This window comes from Lipophrys pholis (genome assembly GCF_963383615.2).
Source record: "Lipophrys pholis genome assembly, chromosome: 8".
NCBI lineage: Eukaryota > Metazoa > Chordata > Actinopteri > Blenniiformes > Blenniidae > Lipophrys > Lipophrys pholis.
In genome coordinates, this window is record NC_137630.1 from 22,559,385 (window position 1) to 22,586,515 (window position 27,131).

General features: G+C 40.5%; 3 protein-coding genes across 3 annotated transcripts; 1 reads left to right on the forward strand and 2 right to left on the reverse strand.

The window, feature by feature from the left end:
• Nucleotides 1-672: 672 nt before the first annotated feature.
• Nucleotides 673-7,055, reverse strand: sult1st4 (sulfotransferase family 1, cytosolic sulfotransferase 4; the record flags this gene model as incomplete). The annotated part of the gene is given in 18 exon segments (XM_080468549.1): nucleotides 673-785; nucleotides 861-1,035; nucleotides 1,133-1,248; nucleotides 1,251-1,288; nucleotides 1,290-1,435; nucleotides 1,540-1,640; nucleotides 1,802-1,930; nucleotides 2,326-2,464; nucleotides 2,910-3,050; nucleotides 4,210-4,316; nucleotides 4,392-4,566; nucleotides 4,660-4,799; nucleotides 4,802-4,848; nucleotides 4,850-4,983; nucleotides 5,391-5,491; nucleotides 5,678-5,794; nucleotides 6,425-6,563; nucleotides 6,937-7,055. Coding segments are annotated over 17 exon segments (2,055 nt in total). The 5' UTR covers nucleotides 6,561-6,563; nucleotides 6,937-7,055.
• Nucleotides 7,056-8,715: 1,660 nt separating this feature from the next.
• Nucleotides 8,716-24,499, forward strand: wdr46 (WD repeat domain 46). Its single transcript, XM_080469247.1, has 14 exons — nucleotides 8,716-8,794; nucleotides 9,047-9,208; nucleotides 10,096-10,176; nucleotides 10,283-10,395; nucleotides 10,492-10,579; nucleotides 10,978-11,039; nucleotides 11,206-11,310; nucleotides 11,408-11,558; nucleotides 12,054-12,289; nucleotides 18,156-18,309; nucleotides 21,578-21,725; nucleotides 22,087-22,277; nucleotides 22,391-22,504; nucleotides 22,852-24,499. The coding sequence occupies exons 1-14, from the start codon at nucleotides 8,723-8,725 to the stop codon at nucleotides 22,969-22,971; spliced, it is 1,797 nt and encodes a 598-aa protein (XP_080325373.1). The 5' UTR covers nucleotides 8,716-8,722; the 3' UTR covers nucleotides 22,972-24,499.
• On the reverse strand, nucleotides 24,470-26,578 carry b3galt4 (UDP-Gal:betaGlcNAc beta 1,3-galactosyltransferase, polypeptide 4). The gene has a single exon (XM_080469249.1). It carries the CDS (start codon nucleotides 26,444-26,446, stop codon nucleotides 25,331-25,333), a length of 1,116 nt encoding a protein of 371 aa, XP_080325375.1. The 5' UTR covers nucleotides 26,447-26,578; the 3' UTR covers nucleotides 24,470-25,330.
• Nucleotides 26,579-27,131: the final 553 nt, after the last annotated feature.

The window sequence follows — 27,131 nt, forward strand, 5'->3', positions numbered from 1 at the left end:
AAAGGGGCCTGTGGAGCTCTAATAATGAGGAATTCAGACCCAAGCATTGCAGTTCCGCGTTGTATAGACCACAACTGTATGATTTATATGTAAAAAGGAAGGATTTAAAAGCATGATATGTCTCCTTTAAATGTGATTCCACATCTCTCAATAGGTCTGAAAATGTCTGTGAACCAACACTTCCCATCCAACCTGATGGAGCTTGAGAGGTGCTGCTAAGAGGAATGGACCAAACGGCCCAGATAGGTGTACCAGTTTGTGAAATCGTATTCCAAAAAGACTTGATCTCCCCCCAGTTAAGTTGCTCAGACACATGATCAGGGAAAAATAGTAGATCGAGCTGTGGACTTTGGGATTAGAAATCAATGACCAGCTGATCCAAGGTTGAACCATGACTCAGCAGCTGTCAGCAGGACAAAACTGTTTATTTATTGTTTTTTAATTATTTCACATTTGTATTTGATATTTTTCTCATTGAAATGCACTTACTACTACTGTAACCAAACATTCACAACATCAGCTCTTCTCATCGTCCGACAAAATAACAATTTATTGTCTTTTTTCAAAATGTGACCCTTGAGGCCATGTTCACATTAAGTGCTTCATGCTTTGATTCATTATCTTACTAAACCTAACTGAGATTATCTTTACAGATTACAAACACAAGGTTGTTCAAATTTCAGTGCGAAACTGAAGAGTGGGATCCTTCATCTTCTTCTTGTAGTCTTCATCAAACTCTTCATTCTGAGCCACGGTGAAGTGATTCTTCCAGTCACCGACTTTTCCTGCAGAACCACAGAGACTCAGTCAAGGCCTTTGTGCTGGTGAATTTCACTGCATCCGATTATAGTCAAGCATACCTTTTCTCATGAAGGGAGAAACTTTGAAATCCATGACAAAGTGTGTTGAGTAGTTGGCCATCCCGTCCTTCTTCATGTTATCAAACTGAACTCCTCCTGTTACTCTCTTCTTCTCCTCAGCTGAACGAGTCAAGCCAAGAAAGGAGCAGAGTTTGTCTATTTCTCGTCCGGTGTCCTGAAAACAGCACGGTAGATTATCTCCACTGTGAAACAACCCAAAATGACGTTTTAGAAATATCGTCTTATTGGTGAAATCCATACAGCTCATTTACCTCAACCATGTCTTCAAAGAACATGTAGTGGAGATTGGAATAAGTCTCTTTCTTCTTCCACCAGTTGGTCACATGATCGTACCAGGATCCAAACGCCACTGAGACCAGAGAATAGAGGCTTTACTGAAGCAGTGTGGAACAGCTGCCATCTTGTTAAAATAGTTTTCCATACGTACTGTTTCCCTCCATGAATCTCTGGAGGTAGCTGCTCCAGTCTCCAGGCTCTGGCTGGATATTGTTCATGCGATCAAAATGGAAGTAAGACACCACGTTGTCCTTTGCATTCCGGCCCACATAGACAATCTGCGGGAAGAAGAAAAAAAAAACCCCATTGGTTAAAAATACATATAAGTGAAGCAAATAAGGAGAACAGGAGAAACGGCGGCAAACACAGAAGTGAATGCTACCCTGCAGTTTTGCTCCCAAAAGGACTTCGGCACAAACTGCACAGGATAGTGAGTTTTAATGAGTCGAGGGGACGTGGTCATCTGGTCCACCTGGTCTTTTCCTGTGTGAAGAAGTGACCAGGATGTTAGTAGAGCTCTTGATACTGTAAGAAATGTACATCACCTAATGTAAATGTAACAATATTAACCTTTCATCATGGTTCAAACTGAATAAGCTTTTATAATCGTGTTTGTATGAAATGTGGTAATGATGCCTGTCAACCTGAAATCACAGAGGGGATAATGAGCTCCAAGAAAGGCACTCTGTTATAGATGGGGATTGTTGATTGACGCTCTGAAGACGCTTGACCAAAGTAGAGCAGATCAAGGATATAAGAAGCCCACGTGGTCCCTGAAGAGTGACAGAAAGACATGATGAAATAGAGATGCCTCCATCAATTCTGCAATGCACTGACCAACTCTCTTTAATGAGATGATGCAGTGCATCACCACCACACCTACACTGGTGCCTTTTTTAAAAAAAATCTCTGATCTGATCTGATAACCCTCATAATTTTGCATCCTGACCTCATCCACATAATTCTACCTCAAACTCTAAACCTCCTTGCTTTTCAAACACATTTCCTCAATAATGTCCAACACAGTTACATAATCCCTCGCTTGTACAGCCAATAATACAGTGCCGTACTCACTGAAAGCAAAATATAAAGAGCTTATGTCAACCCCTCACCTATGCACACATAATTTTACAAGCCATCATGCAACAACACAGGCTTCAGGACTGACCTGCTTTAGGATATGTGGCGATAAGGATATCGTCCGGTCTGGCCTGAAAGTTTTGAACGTTCTCCCAGTTGTCGGTGAAATATGGTGTCATTGAGACTCCGTGGAAATCAAACAGCACTCCTCGTGTGGATGAATCCATCTTAAAAAGAGGAAACCACAAAAACAAAGTAGATTCAAAAACATACAGAAGCTATGAACAACTATTGTAAAGTGGAAAACAGACTGGACTGGACTAAATATTGTTATCAGCTCTCGACAGTGACATCAGATTGTTTTACTGGACAGTTTCTGCACCAGAAACAATCCAGTTAAAAAACAAAGAAAATCTTTCTTTTTTGAAGAGTCTACAACTGTCAAAACACTGACTTGTCCTGAAGGGAGAAACGAGTGATAGAGATCTTCATGCACTGGCTAAAGCTGTCGAGAACATGTTGCCCTTTTGTGCCACTTACTCACGTCAAACATTCACTCTGCATGTCAGGATAACCCAAAGACAGATTTAAAGTAAAACGCGTTGCTCACAAAAAGAAAGTCATTGGTAGTAACTGTGTGATATCATATCTTAACAATGTCCGAGGACTCACTGTTGGCAGCAGATGTCTGTCGTCTTCTAGTTTGTCCGCTGCAGCATATACTTTCTTCTGTTCCCCCTGGTTTCCCCCTCGAGTTGCATAACAGAGGCTCACTTCCCAATGAAATCTAAAAGCTCTGCTGCTCCTCCCTCCCTTTCACATTTCCGCACCGTTGTGTGTGTTTTGTGTGTGTGTTTGTGTGTGTGTGCGTGTGTGTGTGTGTGTGTGTGTGTGTGTGTGTGTGTGCGTGTGTGTGTGTGTGTGTGTGCTCAGATGAACTCTGATACTCATGTAAATACTTCAAAGGTAAAGGTTGTACTTTAATTAGCCGTATCTATGAGTGAGTGGGTCAACCTCACCCTGAAAGCAATGGTTTATGGGATGTTTACACACAGGGTCAAATTAGGGTCACCAGTCAATCTCACATGCATATTTTTGGACTGTGGGAGAAAACCCATGCACACACAGGGAGAAAATGTAAACTCCAAACAGAAAGGCCCAGCCAGTATTTGAACCCACGACCTCCCTCACCCCCTTCCGTTTTCATACGATCTGACCGTTAAATTTGATGACACTACAATCTTTGGTAAACTTCAAACAAAGCTCACACCAAATGCATGACCCAGTTCATTCTAGTCCAGGATTCTGTGCACAAAGGATAGTCCATCAAACTGGAGTGTACATAGACTAACACAAACAAGGCCCAATAAGCAGAGTCTCAATGAGATTGAGGTCAAACACGACAAGGCAAGGCACAGGCCTCAGCACTCAGGAGTGATCAGGGTGGAGGAGCACGGAGGAAGAACGAGACACGAGGGGGAGAGAAGGTCCAAATGACCAGAAACATAAAAACAGACATGGAAACTCACGCCAGAGAAAGCTCAAAAAGACAAAACTGAACTTTTTATTTTCAATGCAGAACAAATCTTCAGGACTGTCATCAATCAGTAAAGGACAAATCAAGAGCGTTTGTCAATCATTGCAGTTGTTCTTTATTTACAACAACATCAACACAGTCGTCGCCACGGCAACTTGGCTGGTGTTCATACCCGATGTCCTCCTTTCTGGGATTATGTTTGTAACCCAGGTCCACCGCTCTCAAAGTCCAGATGTGACACGAAACTATACTGTCAAATCAGGAGCATTCACTTTAATACATGATTAATCTTTTGATTTCATGTGTTCATTCGTCATTCAGGCTTTGCAGCTCCGATTCCGACAAATCAGCAACATCTGCACTCCGCGTCTCTCCGGTCAGGAGTGCCGGATGCAGTCGATCGTTCAACATCTACACATCTGGTTCTTTTCAGACTTCAGTGCGAAACTGAAGAGTAGGATCCTTCATCTTCTTCTTGTAGTCTTCATCAAACTCTTCATTCTGAGCCACGGTGAAGTGATTCTTCCAGTCACCGACTTTTCCTGCAGAACCACAGAGACTCAGTCAAGGCCTTTGTGCTGGTGAATTTCACTGCATCCGATTATAGTCAAGCATACCTTTTCTCATGAAGGGAGAAACTTTGAAATCCATGACCGGGATATTTGAGTAGTTAACCATCTCATCCTTCTTCATGTTGTCAAACTGGACTCCTCCTACAATTCTTGTCTTTTCCTCAGCTGAAGGAGTCAAACCAAGAAAGGAGCAGAGTTTGTCTATTTCTCGGCCGGTGTCCTGAAAGCACGTGGTTCAATGTCGTCATTGATTTCAGACAGGGATCTGGAGAACCAGTCTCAAGTAGGACAGAAAAACAAACAACTCATTTACCTCAACCATGTCTTCGAAGAACATGTAGTGGAGATTTGAATAAGTCTCTTTCTTCTTCCACCAGTTGTTCACATGATCGTACCAGGATCCAAACACCACTGAGACCAAAGAATAATACATCAAATAGTATATAAGCAGTATGTGATACTAATGTGACGCTTGGTGACATTAACCTTATGTTCATATTTAGTACATACTCTTTCCTTGCTTGAATCTCTGAAGGAAGCTGCTCCAGTCTCCAGGCTCGGGCTCGCCCTTGTTCATGCGATCAAAGTGGAAGAAAGACACAACATTGTCTTTTGCATTGCGGGCAACGTAGACAATCTGCAAAAAAATAAAGAAAAATGCAATTAATAAGGAATAAACATTCACAATGAGTTTATAATGTAGAGAACTAACCACAACAATCGTAACAATTAAACATTACGCCGTGAATACGATTCAGAAACCCAGCACTGAACCATAAATGATTACATGGAGCATGAGAGTGGAGGAGTGAGTGTTTCAGTTGGATTGAAGCTGTGTGAGAGGGGCACGTCCTAACACTTTGAGGACCTCTGGTATCTGTGAGAAATGCGTCATATACTGTAGAAGAGACAACATAAGGAAAGGAACTCTGAGACACTTGAAAGACAAAGGACAACAAAATTGTCTTGTAAATCTACTTTACCTTAAAAAAAAAAAGAATCAGCTATTTTAGAAATAACAAACATCACATGTCAATATCATACCCTGCAGTTTTGCTCCCAAAAGGACTTTGGCACAAGCTGGACAGGAAGATGCGTTTTAATGAGTCGGGGGGAGGTAGGCAGAATGTCTGCATACTCGGTTCCTGTGTGAAGAAATAACGATGCATCAACAAAACCCATTTGTAAAACAGCTTTTTTGTTTCACTGTGATAAAATAAGAATTGTGATTTTAGCAAATGTAAAGAAAAACTATTTCAGAAAAACAAGCCTCACAATGAAGGTTCGATAGGCTTTCCTGTTTTGTATAAAACCTGAATATGGTTGTCCACCTGAACCAATGTCTGGGTGAAACATCTCCATGAAAGGTACTCTCTCATATATTGGAATGGCTTTCTCTCGCTGACCAAAGTAAAGCAAATCAAGGATGTTGGAAACCCACGTCGTCCCTACAGAGAGAGAGAGAGAGAGAGAGAGAGAGAGAGAGAGAGATCATCTCAAGTCAGCCAGGAAAGTGCAAGATTTTCTTCAATTCGATATCAAACAAAATGGAGATCATTTACTATCACACAATCAATTCGTGACCCAACTGTGTCGTGGCCAGTGTTCTCTTTTAACGGCACATAGACTTGTGTTTGAGACCCAAACAGTTCCACAAGACAAGGAGAGAAGAACATCATCTCTTCACCTCTACACACATTTGTTAATGTTATAAACTGGTTGAATTCCACATTCAGTCGACTGTTCATTAAAGTGATTACCCAAAGACACACCTGCGTGACATAGTGCAACTCCACCTTATTCTTAACTTTAACCTCACTTGATTTCTAAAACCAAGTCTGAACTCTTCAGACTTCAGGGCAAACAATAACGGCTGCCCAAGTTGTTCCATAAAGTGTCCCAATACTATAAAACAGAGTTTTTATTGGTCCCACAAAGTCACATAATCCAACACTTCTACTACAGCATAGCAATACTGATCCACTAAAACCAAGATATAAAGAGCGTATCTCAACCCCTCACCTTTACACGGGTGTTTTGATGAGCTGTCATGCAATGACTCAGGATTCAGGACTGACCTGCTTTAGGGTACGTGGCGATGAGAATATCGTCTGGTCTGGCCTTAAAGTTTTGAACGTTCGCCCAGTTGTCGGTGAAGTATTTGGTCATTGAGACTCCGTGGAAATCAAACAGCTCCGGTCGAGGAGTATCCATCTTCTTCAGGGAGAAATATCAAACAAAGCCAAAGGAGGAAGCAAAGCAAAAAGTAAACACCCTAATTCTGCGAGCATTAACTGCAGCATTGTCTTCATGTCGAAAAAAGAGGGGTAAACATCGGCCAGTGATGTCAGAATGTCCTGCAGGACCGTTTCTGTAAGTTTCTGCACCAACAAACATCTCAAACAGTACTCAAAATGCAAATGAATATAGTTACAATTAAAAGTGCATTGCTGTTGTGAGCATTACAAAAGCCTTTGATAAAACATTCTCAACAGTTTGCATGGCATGATCATCTAGAGACAAACAACATGAACTGCTGAGTCTTTCATTGAAAAGCATTGTGCTCTAATTTGAGGGTTATTAAACTTACCTTTGCAGTGGTCAGTCACCTTCTCACTCCTGTTGATTTCACCCTGGCTTTGTCAGCTGCAGCTCTACACTGATCATAAACTATTCCCCAGTGACATTCCACCAATATCCGTTTTTGTGACCTACCGTGACTACGTTATGAGAGTTTATCTCAGATCATAGCTCCTCCCTTTCCTTATTTTCTCTCTCTCTCACCTTCACTCTGTCACTGCATTACACTAAATGTTGTTATTAGTAATAGTACAAATATTACATTTGTTTTAAGTACCGTAGTTATGAAGTGTGAGGTAAATTATAAAAGCAGTGTTTGGAAATCAATGATCCTTGTTTCAGCTGCAAGTTTTGTAATGACACCCAGACATGAGGTTTTGCAAAAAAAAACAATTTTTTTTGGCATTGTTTCTTCTTCCTTGTGAGCTTGGTTAACAAACTGTACACTATCAAAAACATCTACCTAGTGATTTAATCTGTCCCGAGAATCCATCCATCTTCTTTCATTCATCTTTTGTACAACTCAGACGGTCAACTCACACACTCACATTCACACCTAGGGGGCATGCACACATAGGAAAATCATCTCAACTGCAAGTGTTAGCTATTACCTCAGACATCAGACAAAGTACACTTATTTTGAATAAGCCATGGCAGGATTCATCTAGTCATCAATAGAAAACATGTCTTTACATATACACGATGTATGGTTCTTTTCAAATTTCAATGTTAAACTGAAGAGTGGGGTCAAACTGGCTTTTCCTGCAGAATCACAGAGAGCTTTGTTGACCATCTTTGAAAATGAAAAAAAAAAAAAAAAGGATTAACCAGAGACACTTGCTGTTACAAAGCAGGAAATAAGAACAACACATTCAACTTTACTGTACAGTTTGATGGTTTGTTAAATAAAAGTGGCTGCAACCTGAAAATCTGAATTTTGGGAGTCATTAAAAGAGGAAATGAAGGAGTAAACCTTGTGTATGTGCACAGTCATCATGAACATTGACAATTCAAGATAAGGGCACACCCACTAATTAATAACAGTGATATATTGTTTGTTGATTAGATTAACAATACTTCATATTAAAATGTTTGCCACCATATATCAAAGGTGACCAATTTAAAAATCACAAAAATTCAATAAAAGTAGCTTCTGGCTCCCATAGAAACTATTAAATGATTGTCCTATATCTCTATCGGGATGTAATGGAGCATAAGAGGGAGAAAGACTCACTTCTCAGACTCAGACACCCACAGTGAGCCGCAAATATCCAAACAAACTTGCAAACATCCAGTGAGTGAGCTACATGAAGGCGCGATAGCTCTGTTAACGTCGTTCTCTCCGGACTCAAACCGTTTCATTGACAGTGATATTGAAGTGAAATCTAGACAATAACCACTGACTGCTGTGACTCTTGTTTTTGCTTTTTTGTATTAAAATTGAACTAATCCTTATGTGTTCCTGAAGCTGAATTCCTTCCTTTCACTCCACTAAATTATTATCATCTGCTAATGCAGTTTAGTTTAGTTTTTATGTTAACATGTGACTTGTTACCAACAATAGATTCATACATATATGAATAAACATTAATATGTCAAATTAAGTTATGTATGTATGTATGTATGTATGTATGTATGTATGTATGTATGTATGTATGTATGTATGTATGTATTGTTATTATTATTATTATTATTATTATTATTATTATTATTATTATTATTATTAACAACAACTATTAACTATTTTTCAATCAAATAAAATGTGTCGTCATCAGTACGTAACAGGAAGTGTGCAAATGAACACAACAAAGATGGCGGCCCCCGGCGAGGGAACGGTGAATGATGTGCACGTGGGGGAAAAAAAGAAGGTAAATGAGAATAAATGATGTTTATCAGCTGATAAACCAAGCTGTTGACATCTTAAGTCAGACGGAGAGATGAATTGTTTTCAAACAAAATGACTCCAAGTCACGTGGATGTATCCGTCGCTAACTCTGGAAGCTAATTGTAGCAGCGCTGATGTGGACGAGTTAATTTAGATTCCTCTGGTTAACACGCTTTTCTGATGAAGTGATTTTTTTTCCTGGTTCTGTTAATTCACCGCTACTTCTCTCTGTCAGCCCCCAGCTCGATACTGGCAGGAGCCACAGACGGAGGGTGGAGATGAAAACAAAGTGGAGAAACACGATGGACATACTAAACAAACACAGAAGCAGAAAACACGAACTGTCAAGAGAAAGCAAGACGGGGATGAGAGAGGAGGAAAGAAATTCATTTCAGGGGTAAGTCATTGTTGATTTGGCTCAAAGTTGCATGTTTTAAGACCATCTATCTATTTTGCAGTATTTTCTTACTCATGAAACCTGCTCACTAATGTCAGTGGCGGTTTGATTCACATTCACTTTATCAGTTATATCGGTTCAAAGCTAAATATACTGAAATATCACATGTGAAGCAGCAAGCTGAATAAGTAAATACAATTGTCCTTGGTGCTGAGATCTTCTCTTAACTGTGAACTTGAATCAACACCTTTCTGAAACAGAGAAATCCTCATTAGAAAACATGAATATTTTGATGATGAAAGAAAGATATAGACAGACAACATCTAGTTTAATAATCTAAATGGAAGTTCCACTCTAAAATGTTACCTGTCTGGAAAATTATAGTGATCTGCAGTATTTTCTGTAGAGGAATTACATTGAATTTTTTCAAAATTTCTCAAATGTAAAATGTTGTTTATAATTATTAAGGAAAAGGCGGAGGCGCAAGATCCATGTACTGAATGTCTGACTGCATCTCCTCACTCTGAAGAAGCCTTTAGAACCAGAAAATCTTACATGCAGATAATAAACTTTTATTCCCCGAGGAGTACAGAAATGACATAATCAGGAATAATAGTGTTTGTTATAAAACCATTATTTGTCACGGGCATTGCCATGTCTCGTACTTATTCCTTGAAATATCAAGCTGAATATCGATCCTCATGAATATGAAGAGTGTCAATAAGCTTCTTAGTGAGGTGTGCTTCGTCATACATTCCTTGTGTTCTGCAATTCAATATAAAGTTGTGTGAGTTCATTCATCAGAATCAACAGCTAAGTTAGCTTTCATAGTGTCTCACCTGCATCATCTTGTTGAGCCTTTCTTATAAATGTTTCTCTTCTGACAGAAAAGTGACCCTTTCCCAGGACCTGCTCCTATTCCAAAGGACAGAGTGCAGAAGTTCAAGAGGAAAGATACAATTAAAAGGGTAAGAAACTCACTCTCTCCTATGGCGCTGCCATCACTGGTAACCTAATCTGCGGCCAAAAGGTAATATCTCTTCTCTATTTATGTCTTTATTCTTCCTGTTTCAGCCTAACCGCAGGAATTACAAGCTGAAGGGGCTCATCGTTCATTCAGAGAAAACCTCAAAATTTGCCCAGAAACAAGCGGCCCGGTTTGACCTACTGCTCCCGGAGGATGCTGGGTAATTGCTTTTTGGCCACTTTGTGTCACAGTGGTTTGGTGAGCAGTAATGAAGTATTGATAGATGTCATGTTAAGTCCTGTTTCTCCCCTCTCAGGTTTCTTGAAGGAGATGAAGGTGAGGACACGTGTACGGTCTCACAGGAGGACATTGCGGAGGCTGTGGATATAACATCTGCTACAAAGGTACAGAAAAGAAACATCTATTTTATACTTTCTTACTGTCCGTTGATGAAGGACCGCAAAACACCTAGAGGGACCTATTGCACTGTTGTTTTATCATATTGCTTGTTTATCTCCTGCTGGTTGGTTGAAGCTCTAAACAATAAACATTAACAACCCTCAGACAGGCCTGCATGAGTGGGGTACAAATTTTGCCCTAAAAGAACAATTGTTACTTGTGTTGCTCATTCATTATTGAATACAGTAGTTAGAAAACACAGTGTGTGACTGTGTGTTTGTTATTGAGGGGCTTTCCTTTACAAAAAGTTGTTATTGGTATTTTGTGTTCAAAAACAAAAAGAATGAAAGTACAAGCTGATATGATATGTTAAATAAAATCATTTCTCATTTCTCCTCCTCAGTATTTCAATCTGAAACTATCCCAGTTTGGACCCTATCGAGTGGATTACAGCAAAACTGGACGGTCAGTATTAAACTCTCCTTAGAGTCTGTAAAACAGTAACAGATGTGTGTGACAAAACTTTCATGCTACGGTTAATGGTTGTGTCTCATTCCCTGTTTTGTAACTGTGGGAATCACAGAAGTATGACTGTTTTTTTTAATTTTACACAACTTGTTCTTTGTTACAGCCACCTGCTTCTTGGTGGGCGGAGAGGCCATGTGGCTTGTATAGACTGGCAGTCCAAACAGCTGAAGTGTGAAATAAATGTGATGGAGTCTGTCAATGATGTAAAGTATGTTGTTTATCTGCGCTGCCTGCACCACACAGTTATCATTGCCATTCATGTTTTGCTGTCATCCAACGACTGAATCACAATCTCAATTATGTAGGTGGCTTCATAGTGAGGCGATGTACGCAGTAGCTCAGAAGAAATGGCTGTACATCTATGACTCCAAAGGAATTGAGCTTCACTGCATCCGTAAATTCAACGACGTCCTCCGTATGCAGTTCCTCCCGTACCACTTCTTGTTGGCTACAGCGGTGAGTTGTCAGGGTCCTTTGTATCTTCATCAGAAATACAATAACACACACTCACGTTCACACCCATGGACCGTGTAGAGTCCCAGTTAAACTTAATTTTTGGTTTCTTTTGAATGTGGTACAAAGCCTCAAGCGTGCACTGGGAGAATATGCAAACTTCCCACATTAGGACCTCTAAGCTCAGACTTGAACTGGGGAAATTCTATTTAAAAACACAGTTAAGGAAAAAAAAGAAGAAGAAGGATTTGATATGAAGACAATATAAAGATCGAAGCAGTTTAGAAGGAATGTTTTTACATGGGTTCAGCTGAATTCTGGTTTGACCTACTCAGGCTGAATCATTTTTTGACGTATTTTTGCGCACAGGGTAAAAACTAAACCAACTGGATCAAAAATAAAATTCAAAGAATTAACCTGCTCTTTTCTAAAGCCTTGTTCACCGTATATTTTTCTCACCAGGTTTTTTTTTTCTTTTCTTTTTGATGTTGTCCTCAGAGTGCAACAGGTTTCCTGCAGTACCTAGACGTGTCTGTGGGGAAGGAGGTGACAGCAATCTGCACAAAGACAGGCAGACTTGATGTGATGTGCCAGAACCCTCACAATGCCGTCATCCATCTGGGCCACTCCAACGGCACGGTGACCCTCTGGTCACCCAACCAGAAAGAAGCGCTCGTCAAGATGCTCTGTCACCAAGGCGGCGTGCGATCAATCGCCGTGGACAAGACGGGCACGTAAGTCATTTCATATCCGTCTCTCACATTCACACCTACAGGCAGAGTTCAAAGTCGCTACTTCCCGCTGCAAGGCTCAAGCAGCCATTCCCCAAGTCCAGAATGCCAAGGCCCACTTAAAAACCATTGAATCCTCTGGTGCACGCCCATCTTCAAAATCTCCATCTGTACTAAGATGAATGTCCCTGGAACATTTATTCTGAAAATGGAAAATGTTCAATATCAACGTGGACTAATGACAATGAAGTCACAAATTTGCTTCATCGTAGACAAAACATTGTACAACATATATAATAATATACTATATAATTGTATAACTTTCAATAAAACCAGTGTCCAGTACAGTCCATTATAGCTGGAATGTGGACATGAATTTGTAAATAATCAGACAAAACGTGTGATCGCTCCATGTTCTTCACTGCGACTGTCCCATTCGATGGATACCATTAGTCCTCATTTATCTTCACAACCTCAGTTACAGTGATGACTTGAAGTCTGTTTCCCACATTGTGATTTCGGAAGTTGACACACCTTCCAATGGGAAACCAACTTCAAGAATAAGAATTTATTTTCCCCATATTATCACTTTTTATATTTCTTTATATATGAATATGTATCTGTGTAAATCGTGTTCGCAGCACCAAAAGAACCGCAAAATTTAATAGAATAAATGTTTTGATAGCTTCTACATGAGGCCCCTGAAAGAAATCAAGTTACGACTGAACCTTCCACGTTGGGCCATCCTTTGTAAAACCAGCAGATGGCAGTAAAGTTCCACTTTGACCGGAGAGTTTAAACTTTAGACTATTTCACAAGTGCAAAAATGATTTATGAGAGCCGAAGTCCAACTCTCCTGTCATAACAAAAGTGTAAAAACAAAGGTCATGCCTGAATTTCAAGGTTTATTTAGATTCTCATTACAGCAGGAAGCGTTTTCCATTCCTCCTGTTGACCTTTCCCATCACAGTCATATACCTTTCTTGCACGACATGCATCAGATAAAGCCACTGCAACCATCATATTAACTATACAACCTAAAGTACAGATAAGACAAGCTTTCTTTGAATGGAATTTTACCAAGCACTATCTACTCCCTGAAAGGTAACGGCTGTGTAACCCTTTGATTTATGACAAGAAAAGAATAACAACAAACTCTTCTGTATCTCATTTTCTTTTTTTTATCAAAGTACTAAAAGTGCAGCGCAGATCCAGAGTTTGTACCCTCCACTATGGATACAAGATACAGCAAGTGGGCAAACGAGGGACTGACTCATATAGCACACGTGTTTACAGGACACGACAAGAAGTCCTTTGAACAAGTTCGGAATGAGCTCAGCTTCCCTGGACAAGATTTTTATAAATTCTTACAATTAAGGCGATCTACGGAATCATAAGGAATGGGGTAACATATGCAGAGCCCCCTCAGAAACAGAGGAAGTAGTTATGTCTTTTACAGAAAAAGATACAAAGACAGCTGTTCTTTAAAAAGTGTGTAATGCATTGCAACATGATTCTGATGATGACAACATGAGGGTTAAAGACAAATGGTGTCTTTAACCCTTTGTCATAATGAAGGAATAAAATGAGAGGAAACATTTAAAGAGGAACATAAACTAACAAACAGTCCAACGTGGAGGGAGTTTGGCAGGAAATTCGAAATGTTTACTTTAACACCCCATCCATCACCTCAAAATGCAGTTCTACTTCTGATCTGTGCTGGAGGGGATTTGGACCAGTGGGGGATATTATGCACAACTTCTGGGACTGTCTAGAAATGACAACATTTGGAAAGGGTGGGTGTATTCATGTACAGATTGGGATGCATGTTGTCAGGTAAAATAGCATGTTACAATTAGAAAACAGATTATTGTAATGAAAAGCATCTCCTGAAGTTGTGTGCTATTATTGTATATTCAATAAAAACAAAGTACAGCGCAGGGAAAACTGATTGGTTTCACTGCAAAAGAAAAGAAAATTAACCGGTGTTTACGTCAAGCAAAGAGTGTGAGAAGCATTGAAATTCATAACGGCTTAAGTCATGAATGCAGCACGGATCAGTTCTTGGTTACATGCCATGGAAAATAGCAGCAGATGCTGAGCTGAATAAAAAGGTCCCGGTGATGTTTTCCAGATGTTTGAACGGAGGCCCTTTGTCAGTAGTATGGAGGCTTCAGCTGGAAGTGTATTTCAATTATTCTTCTCCTGACACACTCGCACAGATAACCTTTGAACACACGCACATTCTCCCGATGATATGACTGGATTACTTGCATAGTGTGGTGAGAAGGCCAGTAAGACTGCTCTAAATTTAATGGTTTCTCTTTAAAGAACAATGCAGGAGGGGCTTCAGTGGATAAAACAGATTATTGCAAGTTTCTGAACGTGTTTTGTTATTGCGTATTGTTCAGTTTGTTGAAATAATGTGGGCAGTCCTGGTCCGGGGAAAACCACAGTCCTGCGTGTTTCCAACGTTTTCCTGCCTAAACACTCCAATGTGCCGCCACTCCTCACAAGTGGAAACCATGTGGGACTCTGACCCGGGGTGCTCACCTCAACTGTGGATTTTGGAGTCAAGGATGCTTTTTCAGAGCCTCATTCATAAGATCAGATCCCTCGAACAGTAATCACCAAAACACACGTGTTCAGCACTGTTTATCAAGATAATGATTTTTAGTGCTTTTCAGTCAAGTTTTAAACTTAAGTGTTTGGTTTGAATCCCAGAAGGAAGGGCGTCCACTGGGACATTGGTGGGATTCAAGTTGAGGGAGTTCATGTTCCCTTCTATTTTTTGGGGGAAATAATGAGTTCTGTAATAGCACATTATAAAATAACAAAACATCAAGCTGGTCTTGAACGCAAATACATGTTGAATGCATATTTTGAGTAAAAGCAAATTTATTTTGTGTAATGGTGTGACAGCCACCCCAAATCAGCCTCAGTTTCCCGAAACAAAAAAAAAAAAGTTTTCAAATCCAGAGACATGATGAGTAGACACCGCACTAGGTTTCATACCACAACTGATAGATACAGGATATTATGGAATCATTATGGAAGGATTTAAAATGTACATTTATATTCAGATGTATGTGCTGTAGGTGTTGCACGTGTACGTTTCTTTGGAGAGTTGATTGTTAACCATGGTCTGCCTTCACATTGTTAATGTTTCACTTTGTTTTATGTCATGTAATGAGTAACAATATGTTGTTTCAGCTGCCGCCTGGTAAACAAAGGCCATGTTCTCACTGACATGGGCAGAAGCATTCACGTTCACTAAAGTTGTGCGCGTGCTGTTTGCTTTTCTCTCAGTTTAATGCAGAGGTGGAAAGAAACACCCTATCTGTATACCGTGTTCGTACTTATGTCAAGTTACTGTTTGTCTTAAGTACATTTTTCTTGTTTACATTGTTTAAACGGACTCTTCAATATTCTATAGTGATACAGATACAGGATCAAAGCTGCTCATGAGCCTTCAGTTAGATCAACAATGATTGAATACAAAGACGTCTGGTGTCCTTGTTTGTTTTGCACTAAGTCCACACATGTTGTTCCCAAAACGTGTATTTGGATGATTTAGTTTGTGACTCAAAACTATGATACAAATTAAATCATGATCTGTGCCATTGCCAGAGATTAAGCTGGTGTATCCGTACTGACAAATATAGTGTTGAAATGAGTATTATTTAGTGATGTCAATCGATTAAAAAAAATAAACTAATTAACTGCACAATTTTCTATAATTAATTGCAATTAATCCCATTGTTTTTCTACTGAAGACTGAAGCTTGTAATGGATATTTATTCAGGGAAAATGACTTTTTATTACATGCTTGTAGCTTTGTGTGAAACTGTTTCTCTCCAAGATTAGCAAAATAATAATAATAATAAACATCTAACAAGTCTGGGTTTTGTTAGAGTGCAGGTCAATTTTTATAATTTTAGAAACAAAGTTGTGAACTTGTTACATGAACGAGAGAGGGGGGGGGGGGGGGGGGGGGTCAGCACTGAGGTCAGCCAGGAAAGTGCAAGATTTTCTTCAATTCTATATCAAACAAAATGGAGAACATTTACTATCACGCAATCAATTCGTGACACAACTGTGTCGTGGCTCGTGTTCTCTTTTAACGGCACATAGACTTGTGTTTGAGACCCAAACAGTTCCACAAGCCAAGGAGAGAAGAACATCATCTCTTCACCTCTACACACATTTGTTAATGTTATAAACCGGTTGAATTCAACATTTAGTCGACTGTTCATCAAAGTGATTACCCAAAGACACACCTGTGCGACAGTGCACATTTCTTTCTAAAGTGAAACTTTCGGCCTTAATATTACTCCACTCTGTATTCTGCTGCTCTGTAGTGGTGGTGCTGCTCTGGTAAGGGAGTTTAAAAGAAATATAAAAAAAGGAAGTAAACAAAACTGCGTTAATTACGTTAACGTTTAACAAATTAAACGTTTCAAATCAATTAATTAAATTAAACCGTTATTTTTGACAGCACTAGTATTATTACAACATTAATTATAATAATAATAATAATAATAATACCCCCTTAAGGACGGCGTTCATACACGATCCCTAGACACTATATAAACAATTTTGTCGCATACCTTTTATTTAGGTTACTTCCTTTCACTGTTACATTTTTTTCACACTGGCTGTCGACATTTGGTCTCCGATCTTAACGCTCCCTGCAATTTAAACGCTTGCGCTTACGCTCGGCTTGAACACTGCACATTATATTCTAAATCAAAACATGAAGAAGAGTGTAAAGTTTAAACAAATAGCACAGTCTGCATTTTTCTTTACAACCTTGAATATTTATTGTGAAATTGAGAAATATTTACAATTCAGCATTCCTGTGACTCGTACTGTTTGGTTGCACAACCACAGTTATTGAGAAATGCTTCACATCTGTGCGGCACGGACTCGATCAACCTCTGGCCACTGTGAACTGATCCTCCACAAACACAAGCAAGAATGTCGGGAGAGTTATGACTCAAACAAGTACCGTATGTTTATTTAATATAAGAATGCTTCTGTGAGGAAACCAAACGCAAAGTCAGCCATCACTAGAGCAAAACTCCTGGGCGCAGACCGCTGGAGGGTTTGAAATGGGAGGCGCTTCTCAACACGCACACACCTCTTCATTTTGTACTACTTACGACTATAAATCTATTAAAGTGAAAAATGTGCTTACTTTCCCACGTTTTTTTTGGTTGAATTTCCTGTTTGACAGAGAAAGAAATGCACTCAAGGCATCCGTCTCAGCGCCAACATGTTTTAAGCAGAGCTGATCAATGGGCACACCGCACGATACCCGCGGGGTCTTTTACCGAACTTATCGAGGCAGAAAGTTTGGAAATCTTGTTTCGTATATGTTTCAGCTGGAAGACTGTTTCAAATATTTCTTTCAGTGTTTATTTTTGTGATTAGAATGATAAACAAATGAGCTTAATCTATTTGTAGACGCCTTTGTTTTTAATGCTTTCTTATTGTTGCATCTTGTGAAGATTAAAAACAAACAATAACCGTTGAACAGTTATGTTGAGTAATACTACATTTATTCATCTGTCGCTTGCATAGACACAACATCATTTATTTCTGATCTACTGTACTTAGACTGTGAGTGTAAAGGCGAGTTGGCTTTTTCTTTGCTTTTTTAGGTGTAGAGGAGGAACTTGAATATATATTTAAGACAGTTGGCAAACTGTTTCCCAATTCTTTCCTTTTTCGAAAGCTCAAGCCTAGAAAATGTTATTACACTGTGAAGGCCTCAGATTGCCTCCTCCAGGGTGAAATACATTATTTACTGTTTCTGAGGTGACAATTGGAGTGGAGTGTGTAATGACCTTTGTCTCTTTTGCAGATACATGGTGACATCGGGCATGGACAAAAAGCTCAAGGTCTATGATGTCCGTTCCTTCAAACCTCTCAGGTCGTACTTCCTTCCTGCGGGAGCTTCCTGTTTGTCTTTGAGTCAGAGGGGACTTCTGTCTGCTGCCACCGCAGACATTATTCAGGTCGGTGTCACATTCATACTGCAGCAATATTGATTTGTCAGTGAAAAACAATCCCCGCACACAGGAAGTGGGGATGTTGACCGTTGGAGTTGTGGTTTTGAGAGGTGTTGTTCACCTTCAGCAGAAATTTTTTTTCTCCTTTCTTCAGTGGAAAACTGTAAGAAGCTCAGTCAAAAGTAAGATAGAAACAAAGAAATGTGACACTATGCATGACGTTGATGACATGATGTTAAAAATAAACACCTTTATACTATAGATCTGATAATGCGCTCCAGATGAATTTGCTCGTAAAGAAATGCTCTCTGTGTCACACAAGGGGTTTGAATCCAGGCTGGGCCTTTCTGTGTGGAGTTTGCATGTTCTCTACATGCCTATGTGGGGTTTCTCCCTTTAGTCCCGTTTCCTCTCACTCATTGGAGGCATGCATGTGATAGATTGTAAAATCTTGACATATTGTGAATATTGATGTATCCTCCAGATCTACACTGGAGACACCCTATCGTGGTGTCACTGCTCCATCCTCATCACTATTCTGCTTTTATCTCTTCATCGCGTCCTCTGCCGTCTAATCAGCGTCTTTACATCACACCTGTGAGGTGGAGGGATTATCTCTGCTAAGGAGAAGTGCTCACTTGCACAGATTTAGACAAATTTATATACAGTATTTGAGAGAAATAGGCTTTTTGTGTACATAAAAGAAGTCTTAAGGGTGTCAATGATGTTTACATGCTGAAAGCTGAATGTACTTCAATCTATTTAAATGGTTGTAACTAAACTAAATAAATTACCAAAGAAACTTATCAATGTAGTCAATATACTCTGGCAGTAGCAAAGTGAGCTGAGCACATGTTTGTGTGAGCTGAGGTTGTGAAACCCTTCCTGTTAATGCTGGAAATCATTGGCCCAGAACAAACTGCTGTTACAGCGCAGGTTGTTTGACAAAATGGCGGCGACCTGCTTTATTTGCCAGAGTCATGAAGTGAGTTTCAACAAGTAAGAAAATAGTCCATTTCTTCTCTATGGATCCAGACAAAGAGAAGCACAGCCGGGAAGTCAGAAAAACAGTATGTGAGATCATTAAATATTAATGGAAGCAATAATGGAAAATATTGATGTAATATTCAGGAGTGTAATCATACAAATATGCAAATATAAAGTAGAAAAAACAAAATCATAAAACAAGTTATTTGGTTTTCAATGACTCCAGAGAGAAAATTAATCACGTTATCAAATTGAATAATAGTAACAATATTTTTTAAAATAGAAAAAGATGCAGATGTGTCTAAAACGTCGCATATCGAGGACCACTTACTTAGGAATTATTCTGGTTTTAATTGTAATTATCTTCTAGCATCACTTTAATGAGGATGTGGGTAGAGAAGATTTGAACCAGACATCAATTTGAAGTACTGCAAATTAGGGCTGCAACTAAGGATTATTTTGATAATCGATTAATTGTCAAATCTTTTTTTTCCATGAATCGGATAAAAAAAACAACAACAAAACATCTCAAATTGTAGGACCAGTTTATATTGAACAAGCCAAACACCAAATATATGGGCCAGACTGATAAAATATTGCTATAATAACCTTTAATTTTACGCTTCAAAGTTTTTCTTTGTTGAGGTCACAGTGTACGTGATGAAATCGGCTATATTTTTGTTTGATCAAACAGTACTGAAAATGATTACAATCTTAACAAACTCAATTTTAATGACATATTGTGCTGCAAAATACAGTGAAATGTAAAAAAAAACATAAAAAAAAACTTGTATAAATCCTATATAAGCTCCTTGCTTGGTGGGACCAGATTGGAGCCTCCCGGTCGGTTTTGACCCACTGACTTATGTCCTCTGCTGTTAAATGAAAGTGAAACTGACGGAGAGGAGCTTCACTGCAGCACTGTGCCGCGGGAAGCGGCAATGATTCAGATCTCAAAACTAATCTCCTGACGGCACAACGTCTAAATATTCCAACAATCGGGTCCAACCCAGGTATTTTGGCCGTTTCGGTGTCGCTAAGCTTGAAATTTACCAGGACAAGCTGTCTGTTGGCAGGTTGTCCTCATTCAGGTGTGTTAACAGGTAAATACGTGTCCAGTACATCGTGTCGCTCCTTATAGGTTCTACTGTACCTCCTCCGCCTCGGTCCGTTCAACCTCGCCCTGCAGGTTGAGGCTCTGTTTTTAAACTTTATTTCAGTTGGCCAGCATTGATAAAGCTCCGAAGGTGACGTAAACGGCTCCTCAACATGGGGAGTGGCGACACAACGAATTGATAATGAAATTCTCTGCCAACACTTTTAATAAACAAATTTTATCTATTCGTTGTTGCAGCCCTACTGCAAATGAGTTTATTTTAAGATTGAATAAATATCAAATTTGTTCTTGTTGAGTAAATTTAGCAGGGTTTTTTGTTTGTTTTTTGTCACCCTCATTGTGATCAAAGTTGCCTATATCTCCTTTGATAGTATTGTAACTTCAATTGTTGTCTTTTATATACCTGTTTTCCCCCGTGTTAGCGTTTGGCAGTTTTAGCTCAAAGTTGAGTATTATAGTCTCACTGTTCTACTTCTACTAATCCTTCAAAAGGTTTACATGTAGTGTCACATGTAATGGTTTCATACTGAGGAGCATGCACACAGTAGAAATGATTCAATGCTTCACATGTTTATTGTATTTATATATGTTTATTGCACCATATTGCTGTAGCAGCTAATTGTTCATCTGGAGGAAAGATTAGGTGCTTGGACTTTAGCTTTGCCTGTGCTGGACACTTTGTCTTGGAGATCTCAGGCTGAGATTTGATAACAGCAGCCGCTTGTTATCTGAACCTGCAGTGCGGTGCTTCTCAACCGCAGGAGTTCAGCACAATGATGGCTTCAGGGAGATGCTTCGTCCGCACAACTGGTTCAATTTACTGCACTCCCACAACGGTTAATGAAGTTAACTTTGCACATATTTAGAAAAGATGTCAACTTGCTCCTCAGTTACAGTTGTAACCGCGGCTCTGATCGGTCTGATTGGGTCCTGGCATGCTCTGCTAGTTACGTTTCTGATTGCATACACACAGATATGCCTGTTTGTGCAGCTGCATCCAGAAGTGCTTTGCAACATAATGCTTTATCATATTACAGCACAGAGAATACCCATCATAACACTTTGAAGCCTTCGTAATGTGTTATCCATTCATTTTCAAAGTAAAAACAGTGATTTACATGTCCGTGAAGGCTTCCCTCCATGTAAATCTGTAAAATTGTGTCTCTGCAGGTGTACAGGGATGTGTGGAGCGCTCCAGTGACTAAACCCTACATAGCTCACCGAGCTCCGGGGGCAGTTTGGGGGCTTCACTTCTGTCCCTTTGAGGATGTCCTTGGAGTTGGACACGGCGAAGGTTTTACCAGCATGCTCATACCAGGTCAGACTCAGCTTCACCGAGTACCATCACATTTAAAGAGTGTCATTCACAAAGGATGTGCAAACGAAAAAAGTCATGGCCAAAATAGACAGCTTGACAAATAATGTGGTTCAGCTTCATGTGGACCAGTTTCCTAGGGGACTAAGAAAAACATGGTAGCTCACTACACCAAATATTTGCTTTGTTCGACCGGCCACATGCTTGCATTTGTCAATCTGTTATTGTTTGCAGTCTGTCTGCACTTCATTTTACCTTTCTTTCTGAAGTTCGTGGATTTAAATGACATGTCGGTCTTCTGGAAGAGCGGCACAAGTGTTGCTCCGAACAAGTTCAAACTTTTGTCCTCCATTTCCGTTCACAGGTGCGGGAGAGCCCAACTTTGATGGCCTGGATGCAAATCCGTTCCGCAGTGCCAAGCAGAGGCAGGAGTGGGAGGTCAAAGCCCTGCTGGAGAAGGTCCAGCCAGAGCTAATCAGCCTGGACCCCACAGAGCTAGGACAAGTCGACCACGCCACCTTCGAGCAAAGACATCAGGACAGGGTTCAAGCGCTGGTCAGAATGCACAAAGCACCTTCTCTTTAAATTCTATTCAAGCTACAAATTGGCACAATTTGAATTCCCAGCAGGCGGACCCCAAACTAAAAACGGGTCCTATTCTCTTTCAGGGTTATGACCCGCTCGCTAAAGAAAGGTTTGTTCCAAAGTTCAAGAAAAAGGGGCGTAGCTCTTCCGGCGCTGTTGAACGACGCAAGAAGCAAGTGGCCCACGAGGACCAACGGGTAAGTGGTCCAGAGTTCTGCTTGAACATTTGATTTAATCGTACTGATTTTGACACAGAACCTGTTTAGAGCGTCGGGCAGACAGAGAACTCTTTGGCATGGTGTGTCCCCGGTATTATATTCTGTGATGCTCTTGATGACCTTCCACATGGCCGACTCGCTTGCCCTACTTCTGCTTCCGTGCACATCTCTTCCTTTTGCCTCCAGAGCGTCACAGCGTGCCTAACGTGGCTTTCACTCCTGATGAAACTGTTATGACCGAACCGTGCCTGATTGTCACTGCTCTGGTGTGCGCCGCCATCTTGAACACATTTGACTGATCCATCTTAACTTGTTTGCCCCCTAAGGATGACATCAGGAAGACTGTGGAGGACAAATTGAAGATGGAGAAAGAGAGAAAGGCGATGGAGAAGAAGAAGGCGGTTCTATCTAACCAGAAATCTGCTCTGGAAAGATTCAAGAAGTAGAAAACGGGAACCCTTTGTGCAGCGGAAACCAGCGACAGCTCATGGGAGTGACCTTTGAGCCCCACATAGAGGAACACATTGTTTGGAAATTACTCCAGTAAGGGAAAAGAACAAACCAAGTTGAACACTGGGTGCAGTCAGAAAATGATATCTCACATTCTGATGGACATCAGTTCATCTAATCAGTGCGGAGTGCCGTCACGTTGCAGGATTATTGAACGTCTGTAGCCTGAAGCTCTTCCTGGCATAATGGGAAACTAATGTGAGGTGCCACAGTGGACAGTAATGCTGGCTAAATTTGTGCTTTTTTTTTTTTTTTTTTTTCATTTTTTGGTTTCACAGTGAACACATTTTTAGAAAGTGCTTGACTTTTGGACAGAAAGTCAAACTGAGTCTCATGCTTTTCTATAAATATGTTTAAAAAATAAACAACATGATAATGATGCTGTGAATTCAAACTGTTATTCCTCTAATTCACTCTTTATCAAGCTGTGTTTGGTAGCTTCTGCATTTCCTACCGTTTATTTCAAATGAACGAAATGAACCATTCAGATGAGAGCTGCTGGCAAAGCATTTTTCTTCTTTACCTGATTGAAGCTAAAGCTAAAGACATCAAATATAAACTAAGTAAAACTGAGATGAGCAAAGCACACCTAAAACTACACAAAGATCTATGGCAAGTTTTCAACCAAAATGTTTATAGTAATTCATTTTAAAGATATTTTTTCTTGCAAATCAAACATATAGTAAAACTTTAAATAACGTTAGATTTTTTCCTTTTAGATGTTCATGTACCTTTGATACTTAAGTTAGAAACTATTAAACCTTTTAGCTAGTATAATGCTTTTCATCAAACTTGAATGTTAATATGAACTTTAATGGCATACAGGTGTCATTAAATGTAAAGTTGAGATAACCTTAGATAATACTGTGGTAATTCAATGGTTAAAAAAACTGCTAATTATTTTCCTAAAAAAAAATTATTCTATGGCCAATCACTGTCATACCAGTCACCTGTAAACAAATATATCACTAGGATCTTTTTAAAGATATTTAAAAAAAAAAAATCAAACATAAGATAAAAACTAGCTCGAGACCAGTTTGTACAGTAAACGGTACAATAGGAAAACATGACTCGGATTTGTTGTTGTGTGCATTTATCTTTTATTATCTTGTTTCGGTAGATTAAAAAGAACAAATATGAATCATGTAGACCTCTTAAAAAATTCAAGGAAACAGAAGGGCAACAGTTTACCAATATCTGCATTTCTGTCTATAGACTAAACACCCCCCAATGTGTTTACTCTTCCTCTTGCTTGTTCTCAGGTAGTTCACGATGTTCAATTAGTAAAAGAGAAAAAACAGGTTATACTTTGAAACAAAGAAGACCTGCAGTTGTTTCCAAACCCATTTGCTGTTGTCATTCTGCATTTCCTGATTGTAAACACACTGAATTTCACTCTGCAGACTCTGGAGGAAGCAAACAGCTCGGGGTCATTATGGTGAATAAAATGTCAACGATCTTTTGAAGTGTGTGTCACTGCAGCCTGGTGTACCAGACACTAAACTCAGTATACACACTTTGGTGCAAAGCCGTCATTCACACATGTTTAGTTTCACTATTTCAGGAAAAACACAAGTATAAATATCATTATCACTGTTTCACATCAGTTTCAGGATCAGTTTTATTTGTGCGACATTGAAATTCATAACCTGTCTCCAAGCAGAGAAAATCAACTTCTGCTGCTGCAGTTTCCTCTCAACTGTAGCTGCACACCATGTTTTTTGTTTCGTTTTGTTTTAACAATATGAAGTTATTGTTTTGAATTAAATAATTATATTCCAGAAAGTAGATTGAACAAAGTCAGTCACTGATTAACTAATAATTCTTTCCTACTGGAGTATATAAAGCCTGTGATTTGACACCTACTGTAATTTTGTTTTGGGACATGCATCTTATTGAGGTACTTTGTGGCAAACTGTATGTAAGTATAGCAGCCTTAAAATGTCAGATAACATTATCCAATGTGCGTTATTAACATAAGCTGCTGTCTTCCCTTGGTGTATATCAGCATGCTTGTTCTACAGCAATAGTTTGTGTCTGTGTCATAAAATGGGGTTAAGGTCCAGTCAGGTTCAAGATTACTCTTCTGGCGCTCAGTCCCTTTTCTGCAAAAACAACTAAACTAAACCAAAAAAACTAAACAAATAGATAGATTAAGATGTTTATAAAAAATAAAGTGAAATATTTCCAGCGCATAAAGTAATAACTTCACAGCCTGAAGAGCACTTGTGCTGTTCACAGTACTGAAGCGAGGCGTAGGGTCAGTACGTCCACTTTCCCATCACAATAAAAGCATCATAATCCTTGTTTCAGGCCCAGAGCGTCGCCCAGCATCGCCCTGACTTTGCACATCCCTAAAGAAGCTCGAACACTCAGCCAGGAGCAAGGTGGCGATGAATGCACGTCGGCCCAGTAGTGCAGCATCTCCCTGGGAGGGATGTAGTGGATGGACACCATGGCCTGATAGCAGCAGCGTCCATATGGCACAGCTGGACCCCCGGAAAAGAGAGGGCAGTGCGAGGGCAGCACTCCAGCGGTCCGGGCACACAGGCCGACGAACACGTCCTCGGGAGGCAGAGGTGTGGACAGAGGTGATGCTGACGCTGCCAGGGAGATTTTTAGCAGTGCAGAGCGGGACAGGATGTAGGCCGTACCACTACAATAGTCTGGAAAGACAGAGTGAGGGTAGGCCCCGGTGGGGAGGTAGTGCTTGCTGTCTGGGTCTCGGTCCGGAGCCACCCGAAGGTGCACCCGGCCGAGATACAAGTCTCCCTGTTCGTAAGGGTTGCGGCTCTTGTTCAGGAAGTGCAGCAGGGCGCTGGGGTTGAACAGGACATCATCGTCCACTTTAGCCATGAAGTGAGCCTGCGGACAGAAGCGGCGGGTCCAGCCCAGCAGGGACAGCGTCTTCAGGGTCAGGTTGGAGTAGGTGTCCATGAAACGACCCTGGATCAGGTCTGCTTTCTCTCTGGCCTCTTCTATCAGCAGCTTAGCCAATCCGGGGTCTGAGGGCACCCCCACCATGAAGAGGGTCATGACCCGCAGCCCTCTGACCTCCACCTCCCCACCCCAGGTGTCCCTGACGGCTTGGCGCGCCCTCTGATTGGCAGGGGCCGAGGCCACCATGACGATGAGGTAGGGCTTGGCGCGCTGGCACACGAGCGGACTGGGCATCAGCAGGAACTCCTCGGGTCTGGCAGGAGGGACGCTCTGCGCAGGGATGATGCCCGCGTGCTGCTCCACCACCGTGTTCATCCTCATGGAGGTCACCCATAACTCGATGAAGTCCACAAAGAGCAGAGCCAGCAGCGCGGCGCATGCCACCACCGTGCAGAAGAAGGGCAGCGTCCCCAGCCTGCCCCCTCGCTTTCCGAGCCGGGTCTTACATATCCACAGTCCCCGTCCGATCATGACCGCTGTACGCCCCTGAAATCCTCCCCACACACCGTTTTCTTGTCTCCTGTCTTCTAGAAACACTCCGCCGCCATTGCGTCTTTTACGCGTTATCTCGCTCCTCCGTCCGGTCGTCGCTGCGTCGCTCGCAGAGTCAGAGAGCCGCTGCAGCAGCAGCAGCCGGAGGAGAGAGGGCAGGGCCGCGGCTACACGGGCAGACAGGGGGCCGAGGAGGAACGTGAGGGGGGCACGTGGTAGCGGCGGGGGCGCGAGCACGAGGGTGTGTTTGTGGGTGCGTGTGCATGTGTTGGCGGTGTAATTGTAATGTAATTGGATTACACTCTGACAGGCCTGTACTAAAAAAAAAAGAAGAAGAATATTAATCAGATTGTAACAACTCAAAACATGACATTTATCTTAATTGGATGTCAAATATCAACACTTCTCACTATTGCCAATATTAATAAAAATAAAATGGCTAGGCCAAGTTATACAGTATATAAAAAAAAATCAATTCACCAAGTTATAAAAAAGAAAACTGGAAAATAGAATAAATTATATAGAATGAAATATCCATCCAGATCTTGACAACCAATACCATAAAATATATCTTCAATGGATTGCCTACTTCTCAAATTTGAAAAGTAAAATATTAATACAATAAAACCTCTCATTATAGGCAATATTTACAAAACTAAAAAGG

Coding starts and splice junctions, on each gene's coding strand:
- wdr46 (XM_080469247.1), top strand. CDS start 8,723: ATGAACACAACAAAGATGGCGGCCCCCGGCGAGGGAACGGTGAATGAT. Junction 10,177..10,282: donor GGAAAGATACAATTAAAAGG/GTAAGAAACTCA, acceptor TTCCTGTTTCAG/CCTAACCGCAGGAATTACAA. Junction 18,310..21,577: donor CCACCGCAGACATTATTCAG/GTCGGTGTCACA, acceptor GTGTCTCTGCAG/GTGTACAGGGATGTGTGGAG.
- b3galt4 (XM_080469249.1), bottom strand. CDS start 26,446: ATGATCGGACGGGGACTGTGGATATGTAAGACCCGGCTCGGAAAGCGA.